This window comes from Acomys minous (genome assembly GCF_964271855.1).
Source record: "Acomys minous genome assembly, chromosome: 9".
NCBI lineage: Eukaryota > Metazoa > Chordata > Mammalia > Rodentia > Muridae > Acomys > Acomys minous.
Window position 1 is genome coordinate 2595276 of NC_140490.1, and position 12920 is coordinate 2608195.

The 12920-nt window shown below is 42.9% G+C and overlaps 1 protein-coding gene across 7 annotated transcripts in view; it reads left to right on the forward strand.

The window, feature by feature from the left end:
- The window catches only part of DDHD1 (DDHD domain containing 1), a 63572-nt gene that overhangs the window by 30095 nt on the left and 20557 nt on the right, over window positions 1-12920 (forward strand). For 4 of the 7 annotated variants that reach the window (XM_084795851.1, XM_084795853.1, XM_084795852.1 and 1 more), the window contains 3 exons: window positions 7059-7187; window positions 8556-8703; window positions 11303-11409. In XM_084795851.1, the coding sequence (XP_084651977.1) occupies window positions 7059-7187; window positions 8556-8703; window positions 11303-11409 (384 nt within the window). Of the gene's footprint in view, window positions 1-4981; window positions 5084-7058; window positions 7188-8555; window positions 8704-11302; window positions 11410-12920 lie in introns of all 7 variants that reach the window. The other 3 variants (XM_084795848.1, XM_084795850.1, XM_084795849.1) reach the window with 1 other exon arrangement.

The window sequence follows — 12920 nt, forward strand, 5'->3', positions numbered from 1 at the left end:
GATAAGCAACATTGTATGGTGTCTTTAAGGAGCCACATGGCATGGTAGATTTCTGATTAGAAGTAACATGTTCAGCCAGCATGGTGGTGCACACCTTCCGTGCTAGCCTAGTCCACATACCAAGTTCTAGGATAGTCAGGACTACATAGAAAAACCCTTCTCAAAAAGCCGAAAGAAAGAAAAAGAAAAACAAGAAAGGAAAAAAGAAAGAAAAAATCATTTTAAAAATGATTTCTTGAAGCTCATTAGAAGAAATTTTTACTTTTATTCTTGGTCTTTTTTCTTTTCTGAGACAGTTGGCCTTGAACCCTCCATGTGCTTGAGGGTGAGCTCGTACCCACCTTGACCTCTGAAGCACTAAGATTAGAAGCACACACTACCACTCTGAGTGTGTGATAAAACGTTAGCTGTTCTGTGGTATAGGTGAAGCTTTATCACATTGTTAGTTTAACTCATTGTAAATACAATTTTCACTCCTTTCATCTGTCATTTGGTACTATGCTAAATATATATATTCAGAGGTTAGAATGTGACACTTCACTTCAAAGATCCTGGGAGATTTTGTAGTGTATTTGAAAATTATAGCTGGTATTACAGAGACATCATTCACCCCACAGAAGGCCAGCACATAGAAGGAAATACCTAAACTTAAAATATTTAACAGAAACAAAGTGTATACACCTTCAGATTATTTCTTCTTTCTTTGTAGACTTTTGATGTTTTCTATTTTATTCTTTAGGAATTGAAAAATACCTTTTCACCTAAATATTTTCATGTTTTAATTATAAAACATTGACTCTTCCTTTGTCGAGATTATTAACGCCTTTGGGCTGTGTGAGGCACTTTCGTGGGAGGAATATAAAGACATCTACCCTTGGAGTTTTCAGGGTGTCTTAGAGAGGAGGGGGCCCACAGGGCAGGGCAGGACAGGACTGTCCGTGCGAGGCAACACAGTGGGCAGTGGATCTAGACAGTTTGGAATGAGGCACCGTGGAGTTACTAACAGGCCCTCTCGGGCGAGACGCCCAATAAACACAGTGCTTAAAAAGACCAGAAGCAGGGACTCATTGGTATTTAGGGAATTACAAGGAGCCTAAGTTCTTCAGGGCATTAGAATAAAATTCTACTTCTCACCCATGTTTATGTAGTGTAGCTGCCGCTGCCAAGGGATGAGATATGTTTAACTTTTACCTCCTTTGGATTTTTTCATACACATCTAAGTGAACAGTGAATTAGATTGATGGAAATCTGATATAACTGTCCAGGTAGAGAGACCCCACAAACAGGTAATCATTGTTTGTGACCTAGATGTTTGAAACTTACTTCTCTGAGAACTAAAATGAAAAATGCTCTCCTACTCCATCTAGGCTAGGGGCAGAGAAGAGTGTGTGTGTGTGTGTGTGTGTGTGTGTGTGTGTGTGTGTGTGTGTGTGTGTGTATGTGCACCACCTGTGTGCAGGAGCCCACAGGGGCAGAAGAGACATCAGATCCCGTGAGCTGCAGTTAGCGATGAGAACTGGCGGGTGGGTCCTCTGCGAGAGCAGTAAGTGCTCTCAGCCTCCGAGCCATCTCTCCAGCCCCAAGGCTAGGAAAAGTTATCTAATATGGTGCCTAACCTGAGCCATCCATTCTCCTGAGAAGACTAAGTAAAACTACCTTCAGATAGGTAGTTCTGTAAACATGTTTAGCATTGGGTTACAGTTTATCCAGGCATATACAGCAGTTTTAAAAAGTTGACCTAAATGCATTGTGCCTCACAGTATGCTCAACATCAATTTCACAGTAAGAAAGCATAAGACAGACTGACTGGGAGCTGTTGGAAATACTGAAAATCTTCAGTCAACGCAAAAATAAACTAAGAAAGTAAAGCAGAAAAACAAAAGCCAGGTAGCACAGAGAAAAATAGGAAAGTAGTAGGCCTGCATGCATGCATGTGCATAGCTGTGGTAAAGGTGGAGGCTGCCAGGGCGTGGAACCTGCTCGTCTAACATGCTCAGGTCACACCAGGCACTTGCCTCGCGTGGGTGAGGCCCGAGGTTTGATATCCATCACCAAAAATTAGTCACACCAAAGTCCCAGGTTAAAAGTTAAAGAGTGAGATGTAGGTGTTGTTTTTAAACTTCACTTTAGTTGGGGTTCCTTAAGTCTCTACCTCTCTTCCAATCCCCCGACTCTAAGTAGGAGAAAATAAGGTTAGAAGGGACAGGGCACATGGACCTCGTTAGACCTGGTTCCGGCCGGCTGGGGTCATCAGGTCCTCTGGGGCAGTGTTCCTCTCCATACTCAGGACGCCAACAGCAAACACCGCATCCGCCTGCTTCTCCCCTCTGTGTCCGTCTCCTCCAAGCGTCCTCTGCAGCCCTCGTCCTTTCTCTCTGGGCTCTCATGTTTGTGCCCTCTCCGAGTCCTCCAAATTAAACTATCTGTAGCTGGGAAAGGCCACGCCCCTCTCCAAGCCTCACAAGGCAATTATCAGCTATGGACAATAAAAAGTCCCATATCCCACACTTGAGATTAAAACAAAAACATGTTTGCATACTGAGTTTTTAAAGAAACCAAAATGTCCACTGCAGAGAGAATGCTGATAGCATAAATATTGCCGATGCTGTGAGCATCCACAACACATAGCAGCTTATTTGATGGGGAAAGTATGTGTTCTTGCAAATGTCCAAAAAACATTTTGGAAATCAGTAAAAAATATGGTGCCAGATTAATTAATCCTAGTATTCAAGAGGCAGAAGCAAACTGACCTCTGTGGATTTGAGGATAGCCTGGTCTATACGGCATGTTCCAGGACAGCCAGGGCTACATAGTGAGAGCCTATCTAAAAGAAAGAAAGAAAGAAAGAAAAAGATGAGAGACGGGTGTTCTGACCCCTTAACCAGCTTTCTCTTCTTTAATTTTTTAATCAGTTTGTTTAACTTAGAGTGCTAGAGTTTTGTTGTGGTTAGCAGTTTGAGGTGCACACAACCACTTGCTTTCCCTGAGAGTAAGAATTTTCCAGATTGCCGGGATCATGGTGCATGCCTGGATTCTGACTGCTGGGAAAGGAACTCAACAAGCGACCGTCTGAGGCAGCCCAGGCTCACCCTGTGTAAAGGAGGGTACATAGTCATTTTCCAGTCAGTTTTCATAAAGGGAGCTGTTGAGTGGTCCTCTCACAGGAGTTGCCCCTAGCGGTTGTTCTAGGAATTGCCTCCTAGCAAATGATTTTCAAGGGAGAGTAAGTTGTAAAGGTGAAGAACCGGAACCATTGAACTCTATAAAATGTTTTAAATAAGTACAGTGCCGCGCTGGGAGCGAAAAGCTGGATGACGGTGTTTGCTTATCTTCTTAAAGCTATGCTATTGTTTTTAAAAGGCCAGAGTTTATTTTTTTTGTCTTCAACAGCTTTCTCTAAGTATTTACATAATTTGATGTCAAATGGCCCATGTGTGTCCCAAGAGCTCTGTTGGTAAATGTGGGATTTGGTTCAGGTTTGTTTTACTGCTAGACTTAACAAAATTTAGTCTTTATTTCTTTGTATAGTAAATTACCACGCTTAAGTCTGTCTGACCCCTTAGCTAAGTTAGCAGCTTTTCCCTGGTTTACTTGGTTTCACATGTTTTGCTGGCCCCTGAGTGACTGAGCAGAAGGCACGTGGAAGAGCAGCCGGGAGCAGCCTGCTTCGTGTCCTGCGCGGCTGTGCCAGAGGCCGTGGATGGTTCTGCTGTCGGCCCGCTGCCAGCCCCAGCTCCTAGTCTTAGCAGCCGTCTAATGGCGTGTAGATGTAGTAATTAATGTGTAGGTGTAGTTAATGCCTCATAAGAACCTCACAAAAACCCTTAATGCATAAGTCTTTGCAGATATTTCAATTATATGTACAACAAAAATGAAAGGTGTTTTTTTTGGGGGGGGGGGGCGTTGATTTTGCTTTGGGTTTTTTTGAACAGAGTTTCTCTGTGCAGCCTTGGCGCTAGAGTCACTTTGTGGACCAGGCTGGCCTTGAACTCACAGAGATCCGCCCACCTCTGCCTCTGCCTCCCAAGTGCTGGGATTAAAGGCGTGCGCCAACAGGCCTGGCTAAAGGATTTTTTTTAGTTGAGTAGTATTTAACCATTGAATGTGAAGTTCATGTAGAAGGGAGTAAGAGTGAAAATTGAATGTATTAGCATATAAACTTTATTACTGAAGTCATAAACTGATTTACAAGATTGTGTTTGAGGTGTACTAAAGTAATTACTTACATATAAGGCATGTTATCGGTAACAGAAGCAGCAGAATTGGACAAGGAACATGATGGCTTAACGGTTATTGACCGCTTAGTCAAATACCAAGCGTCTGCTTGGCTTCTCTGTGTTGTCACAGCATATGTTTCCTAATGGTACTGTTTTTGTGATGTTACCACTGATCGTTCCAAAAGAGAGTGTTGAGTGTGGAGCCTCCAATTCGATTTTCAAGTCTTTTTAACAACTGTCTCATGAAAGGAATCTTTGCTTCTGAAGCAACCTTGAAGCCATCATGCCCCAGTATGGGCAGCCCTCAGTGGACTGTGTCTGCTGTGCCGTCTCAGGCAAGCTAAACAAACTGTTTAAAGCATGGTTGCATTCTCAGGTTGTGTATTGCCTCTTGCCTGTGTCGTCAGAATTTGATGGTATAAATAACCTTTAGTATCATAGAGAGAGTTTATAAATCTCTCAGCATTCGGAACGCCTTGTGTTTCTTGTAGCTTTGCAGAGGCGATAAGTGGCGGCCGTGTCACTGTCTGCGCTGATAACTTTAGATAGTATTTGCCTTTGTTCCTTTTGATCAAAGACAAGTATATATTTGACAGACATTAAACTAATTTTTGCTTTAGTGATTTTTAACTAGAAATTACATTTTTAAAACATTTAGAATGTTTGTCAAATGTAGTTTTTAAAAGTTAAAACTAAAAGGAAAAGACAAAAGTAGGAAAAACTCACTTAACTTTACCTTGAAGCTCAGTGTTTTGCTTTCTTAGTTGTCTACCACCTCCCTCCCTTCTCCCTCCCTTCTCTGTTCAAATGGAGAGGACATAAGGAGAGCGCAGACGCCACAGGGCTTAAACGAAAGCGTTCCCAAGGTACAGTAACCGCAGCTCACGCTCTGTAGCTCATGCCCAGCTTTAGTTCAGTTGTGCTTGAAGCATAGAAGTGCTAGCTTTTTCTAAACATGTGTCTGTTGCGCTGTTGGGCTTAGTTTTGTATTATTATACATATGTGTAAAGTTTTGTCAGCTGTGTATTCCATTAAGATGAATAATTAAGTTTTAATATTAAGATATACTTTAAGACAATAAGTAAGTGATTTGCAGAGGAACAAGGCTTTGCTAGATTTTTTGTTGGGTACTTTTCTCTAGATATTTGATCAAACAGTGTCAATCTTTAAACGTGTGGCTCAGAACTATTTCAACACACATTTGCTTTGTAAATGCTTATTAAGCCCTTGCAAAAGTTATTAAACCTTTTTAGTTTATGAAAAGCTTATTACTTAAAAGTCTGGCCCTGTGATTGTTTTCTGTAGAACTAAAGCTCTTAGAATATATTGTGGTCATTGACTCTTAATCCTGTGAGAGCTAGATACAGACACAGACACACACAGACACACACACACACACACACACGTACAGCTCAGTAACATATCCTGAGAGGTAAGTAAAATATAATTGGTTTTCATAAAACTTAACGTAAGGAACACATTTTCTTCTAGTGTGTCATGTCTCCTCTTGAGGAACATGCTTCCTCAGCATCTCACTGTCCTGACCAGGACTCAACCCTCTTACACAAAACTGTGGTTTTTTAATATTTATTTTGTTATATGTATGAGTATGTGCCTGAATACATAGATACATATATGTTTATGTATGTATGTGCATGTCTGGTGCCATGGACACCCTGGAACAGTATAGTTCTGAGCTGCTATGAAGGTGCTGGGAACTGACCTCTGGTCCTTTAGAGGAGCAGCCAGGGCTCTTGACTGCTGAGCCTCATCTCCCACAACAGAATTTTATTCTTAACCTGAGATCATCTGCCACTCAAGGTGAAACAGGTGCATCCTGCCAGTCATTAGCTTTTGAGCAAATAAATCTCTTTCTACATCAAGTTTTTATGACTAAAATAGGGATGCAGTTTTTGCTATAACAGGATTTTAAAATTATAATTGGACACAGTGATGGTAAATACCAGTATTCAGATGATAAGAGTGAAATTCTCTTACCTAAGTATCAAATACATAGAGGAAAATGTAGGCCTTCAAAATACATGAATTATCAAATTATGAATTGATAGGGTGGATCATTGCTTCCACAGCTATTAGTGAATTCACATAAGTACCCCACATTCTGAACACTACATTTAACCCTGGCGATGAAGGAGGGGCCAGTTCACAGAGCCTGCCTCGGGAGCTGATGAACCCTCCTCTGTGTATGCGCCTGTAAGACCTCAGGTACATAAGCACAGCCAGTTACAGAAATGCAGCAGCTAACTGCATCTCTAAATGCGTAAACGTTTCTTCTTAAACCTTCAGTCTTGTGTTTCTACTGTGACGAGCAGTGTCAAGTGATGACTGGCTTTAGTATTCCTTCCCAAAGGGCCTTGTTTTCTATTTTCTTCTTACCTTTTGTCTCACATTGAGTGAAATGTGACATACCTTGATATTTTATAAAATCAACTAAGGGATAGAATGTAAGCTTCTACGTCAGGGCTGTTGGAAGCCTTTGACTAGACGTGCCTCCCTCAGGAGGAGGAGCCGTGCCGCAGGCCTTCGGTTCCTTGGACGGGCAGCATGAGTCTAGTTGTCTCGCCGAATCATCAAACCCATTTTAACCGCACACGAAGGGTTAATCCTCTGTAGCCGTACTGCCCCCGCTGCTGCTGCTCATAGCACTGCTGACCACTTAGAAGTTATGCTTATGTGACGTAAGTGTTTTTAGTGAAGATTCCTCTACTAAAGTACATGGTGTCTGAATTGTATAGTACCGAGTCAGGAACCCGACGTTAGGATGCTCTACACGAAGAACAGCTGTCTTGGTGAACTTAAACTCCCTGTTCTGTCCCGCAGCTGTCCATAGTTTCAAACTGAGCCGCAATCACGTGGACTGGCACAGCATGGACGAGGTCTATCTCTACAGCGACGCAACCACGTCCAAAATTGCGAGAACCGTTACCCAGAAACTGGGATTTTCTAAAGGTAATTGTTATGCATTACTGTGGTTTGTCAAAATTTTGGGGATTAGAATTAGATAATTCTCATTCTGTTTTTAATATGTTTTAAGTAGAAATTAAATTCAATGATAAGAACCCTGTGAAGTGAAACTTTTACGAAGGGGTGTATATGTGTATATATATGTATAAATATATATATGTATAATATATATATATATATTCACTCATCAACTCATAATTATGAATTTAGAATACTCTGACAAGGACAGTAGCTGCCTTTCTATGTGTGATAGCGGACAGTGGAAATTGAACATGGCAGCTGATACACAGCATACAGGAAGAGGATGCTAGAAATGTTGCCATTGTCTTCAGTGACAGTGGGTTTTGTGACTGGAATTGTTGGGACGGGGCTATATTGTCGAGCACTCAGCTTCAGTGGATGAGGAGGGCATGGTGGCCGTGGGGAGGACAGTGCAGCTCTGGTTGTCTAGCGGAGTTGCTTCTTGGCCTGTTAGGGTTTAGTTTTACTGAAATAAAAAAGAAGGATTGGGTGGCTAGTTCCATGGCCAGAGAGCCGGCTCTGTGCATCACAGCACCCAGCAAGAGACTGCTTCGGGGAGGCCGAGGACTGACACCTGAGGCTGTCCGCTGACCACGCGCATGCTTGCTCACATGACCACACACACACACGCACACACAAATTAATTTTTAAGAATTTAGAGAAAATAGAGCATCCTCAATAAGTTTGAAATTTTATTTTTTAAATCTAATAAAATGTTGCTGCACCATGCTTTTAATTTATTTGCTATAAATATCTGAATATATATTTATAGTTAGCTGTATTCATTTTATGGGGTTCCTTTTTATAAGCTCAAAACATTAATTGAATATGTGTACTTTTGATTGGTAAGCTCTCTTGTATATATACTACAACATTACATATCATTTTGCTTACTATTTCTCTAGTATTCATGCATCTTTTATCTTTGCTTAGTGTTTTTGTTTTGATTTGTTTTGTTTTATTTTTTGACATGCTTTTAACTGTGTAGCCCTGGCTGTGCTGGCACTCACTGTAAAGTCCAGGCTGGCCTTGTGCTCACAGAGATTGACCTGCCTCTACCTCTCAAGTGCTGGGACTGACGGCTTGTGCCACTGTGCCTGGTGCATTTATAACATGGAAGCATTTTGTTTTGTTTCTGTTTATCTTTTGTTTTCCTAATAGTTCCTGGGTTTTGTATTCAGTTTGTTTTACATCAGTCAATAGATGGTATCTTAATTTTTTTATTTCTTCTTTCTATACCCAGTGAAATATCTTCTTGTATTCTTATTATTGCTACTTTCTCCTTTAAACATGCTGTACAAGTAGTAAACTTGGTGTTGTAATTTCCCACAGCCTCCAGCAGTGGGACCAGACTCCACAGAGGTTATGTAGAGGAAGCCACACTGGAAGACAAGCCATCGCAGACGTCTCACATTGTGTTTGTTGTGCACGGCATTGGACAGAAGATGGACCAAGGACGGATCATCAAGAACACCGCCATGTGAGTGCTGTGTGTTCCCTGTGCACCTAGACCCCGACACCACCATGTGAGCGCTGTGTGTGCACTGTGCACCTAGACCCAACCCAGCTTCTGCCCACGGCGTGAGCAGACACACAGAGACTCAGTGCCGCCTGTCCCTGTGCCAACTCTAATGCCAGTGATGTTCTGAACAAAACCAAGAGTGACTTTATCTAGATGATGCTTGACTTTCCCTCCTTTGCAGAAGATAAGAAAGCCTTAACTAACATATTTAATTAATTTAAGCTGGACAGAAGGGAAAAATATAATTTAAAGTTTGTTCCTTGCTCTCTAAGCTTCAGACATTGAAAGTCTTCAAAGTTGTCCAACTCTTGAGTTGTCCAAGATTAAGAGCTGTTTAAACTGACAATTTTCAGTATAGTCTGCCCATTCATTGCTCCCAGAGGAAACAGCTCCAGGCTGCACAGAGGAGTCAGTGGACACTCAACACACAAGGCAGGTTATTGCTACACACTCAGTTTAGTCTAAAACCCCTTGAGGTTACTGGGACGGGTCTGTGGGGACTGTGTGTAGCAGAGGTGGCTAAGTGCTGTGTTAAGGGATGTTAGGGTTGAAGGTCCCAGCATGGATGCAGCTCTTTGCCAGCAGCGGCAGCAAAGCAGACTGATGCAGCACAGAGTTAGGGTGCTGCATGCTAGTCATGGCTGGAAGCACAGTTCATCAGACTCCGAGGCTTCCAGGGAAAGTCCTTATTCCTGAGGTAAATGCTGTCTGGTGCTAGGAAGTTAAATCCTGAGTAACCTGCATAGGCAGATGTTGAGCTTGCACGCTGAAAGCGTTGTGCACGCTGAGGGCATTGTGCCCACTGAAGAATAAAGTACAAGTGCAGCGCAGGCTGTGCTGCTGTGGACACGGGCAGGCCACCCCCCTCTGCTCAGTCCTTGTTTCCACTGTGGGCATCTCATAGCTCTAAGTCTGATGCTGTCCTATGATGAGTCACAGGTTGCTTGGCGTGATAAATTATGCCCTGATTCTTTGCTCAAATATGAGAAGTGGGTTTGCTGGCCAGCGCCCCTGAGGTCATCAGTCAGGGAGACGTTTGGTTCCTTCAAGTACAAATGAGGCAACATGTACCACAAAAAGGCTGAAGCCGGTGGAATCTTGGCAAACTCACTGGCGTCTGCTTGACCTCCGTATCTCACTGCCACCTTACAGGAGATATAGAACAGAAAGACGTGTTCATAACATCACAGGGCACAATTGGCTAACACTGGGAAGCTCTAACGGAAAGGAGCCCGATCCACCATCTGTAGTGAGTGGACAGGCGTTTGGAGCATAAACAAACACAGCGCACTGTAATGTTGTTGTGAGATTGTTTCTAGGGTAAGGCCTCTGAACTACATAGTTGCTAAAACTAAAAATTATTACTAAATTGCAGTACTATAACATTGAATGCATGTTATTTTAGAAAAATATGCTATTTGGAGATAAGATGGCTGGGGATGTAGCTCAGTGGTCGAGCATTTGCCTCACATGTGCAAAGTGCGACTCAGGTAAGGCGATTGCCACAGTGTTTGTTGAAGATGAGCTGAAATAAAATGGAGCCGTATCTGGGATTTGCTGTAAACGTGAAAGGACGTGCCCCTGTTGGGGATAGCGTTCAAGAGTTCTTCACAGTGAGCCACTCGGTGTCTGCGTCATGTTGTACTAATCACACAATCCTAGCCATGTGGTAGAATTCCCATTACTGACAAAAGGAAAGATGTAAGTTTATTGATACCTTGATTTTAAAAGTAAAAACAAAACAACAACAGAACCTGAAATTTGCATTATAAAGAAAAGATGGGGTGGTGCAGAAAGATGTCCAGAGCTAGAGGACTAAGAATTCTTCTGCAGCCACGCCCACGTGTGTCGGGAGAGCCACGCCCATAGAACCTCTACAGTGTGCTGCCTGAACAAGACCTGAACCGTGGCACCGCCACGAGGCTTGCCAACATGGATGCAGAAAGCTCATGAGGGCCCATCTCTAGATGAAGAGGTACAGGCAGTTACTGCTTCAGAGAGGGGGACATTAGTCATCCTTAGGATGAGCCCGCTGATTGGTTATCCAGTTCCATGTGGCCAGTCCTGAAATTATATACATATAAGCAAAACTAAACAGACCCAGCAGGTTATATTTATATACTTACTCATGTGTGTATGTGTGCAGCAATAATAGTTCAACAAAAAGAGGCCATGAATTGAGAGGGAGCAGGAGAGGAGCGCACGGGGATGTAGCAGATGCGGGAAGGAGGAAAGAGATGGAGGGGCTAGAGTACACATCAGTTACAAATACAATGTTAGAGACGATGAAGTGAGAGCATCCATGATGGGTGCCGTGAGCACCGCACAGATGGGTCCCTGAAGAGCTGTGTCATTTAGGATGTGCAGTAGGTGGGAACATCTCAAGCCCTCAGTGACAAGCAGGACAGTAACTGAGGCAAAGCTGAGCTGTGTTGGCAACTTAGTGTCACAGTCGATGAGATAGGGTTGGACAGGAAGTGGAAGTGTTACACTGTGTAAAGACATATGTGAAGTCATCCTCAAAGTTTGTCTTATGTTTATTTGTTTTATTTTTTAGGATGAGAGAGGCTGCAAGAAAAATAGAAGAAAGGCATTTTTCCAACCATGCAACACATGTTGAGTTTCTGCCTGTTGAGTGGCGCTCGAAGCTCACGCTGGACGGAGGTATATTCTGCTTTGATTTCAGTCAGTGACAATCCTTTTCTAGAGTAAATACACAAGGTTTAGAAATACTTTTTTTTAACAAAAGTTTGGCGAGGTGTGGTGGCATGTGCCTGTAACCCCAGCACTTGCGGGGCTGCAGATGGCGCTGGGGCTTGAGCATGGTTTATACAGCGAGCTCCAGGCCGTCTGGGCACACACACCATGAACAGAGTCTTTCTAGTTGTCGTAGAGTAGATTAACTCTCTTTTCCAGATTATTCAAGATTGAAAATGGGGGCTGGAGAGATGGCTCAGTGGTTAAGAGCACCATCTGCCCTTCCAGAGGTCCTGAGTTCAATTCCCAGCAACCACACAGTGGCTCACAACCATCTACAATGAGATGAGATCTGGTGTCCTCTTCTAGTGTGCAAGCGTACATGTAGTCAGAACACTGTATATGTAATAAATAAATCTTTTTTTAAAAGATAAGGGCTGGAGAGATGGCTCAGCGGTTAAGAGCACTGACTGCTTTTCCAGAGGCCCTGAGTTCAATTCCCAGCAACCACATGGAGACTCGCAACCATCTATAACATGATCTAATTAATGTGCACTGTATACATAATAAATAAATCTTTTTTTTAAAAAAGGAAGAAAAATGTACTTTAAAAAAGGATTGAAAGGTTCAGTTCTGATTTATAAGTCACATGGTGTTTGCTCAGAATACAGAAAATATACAGAAAGATCATTAGAACTGACCATCTTACCAAGATTATGACATAGATTTATGAGCAAAAATAACTGCTTTTTTAAAATAAAGAAAATTTAATACAAAGATGATTCCTTCAGATTAAATGGCTGAATATTCTTTCTAGAGATGCTAACTCCCAACTTGGTCTGTAGATGTTTCACTGACTGTGGAATGACTGTAGAAGAGAGGCCAGAGCAGCCAGGAGTGCAGTCAGGGCCCCGTCCTCCTGGATGGCTGCAGCAACTCAACCTTCGTAGTTGAAACACTTCACTGTTGGGGCAACGCTGGGCGACAAGCCAGCACCGCAGCACGTGCCTCTCACACGCCTTGGCTACTGTTGGAACCTGACCGCAGAACAGCTGTGTTGCAGCCCAGCGCAAAGCGATGGGTGGCCTGTGCCTGGAATGTGCTTGGGAACGGGTTGTCCTACGGGGGAAGCAGCAAAACAAAAACAAAAATGGTGTCTGCTTCATACACCATCTGGACCCAAGGCTTAGCATGAAGGCCAAGACTTCTCAGCACTTTAGAAAGCATTTGGGAGAAGAGTTGAGAGTAGACAGAGGGTCTTCGTCTTTGTCATGGTACCTGGTCCTTACCACCTCGTACTAAACTACAGAGTAAATACAAGTTAGGTAGTGGGGGCCAGTGCAGCCTTTGCCTTCTGTGCCTTCCCATGGCAGCGCCCTTCTCCCTGCTGCTGTAAGATACAGAGTTCAGTGCGCCCCAGTCATACTTTACGTGAGATCTTTTCACACAGTTACAAACTTTGTCCTGTGTACTGAAGC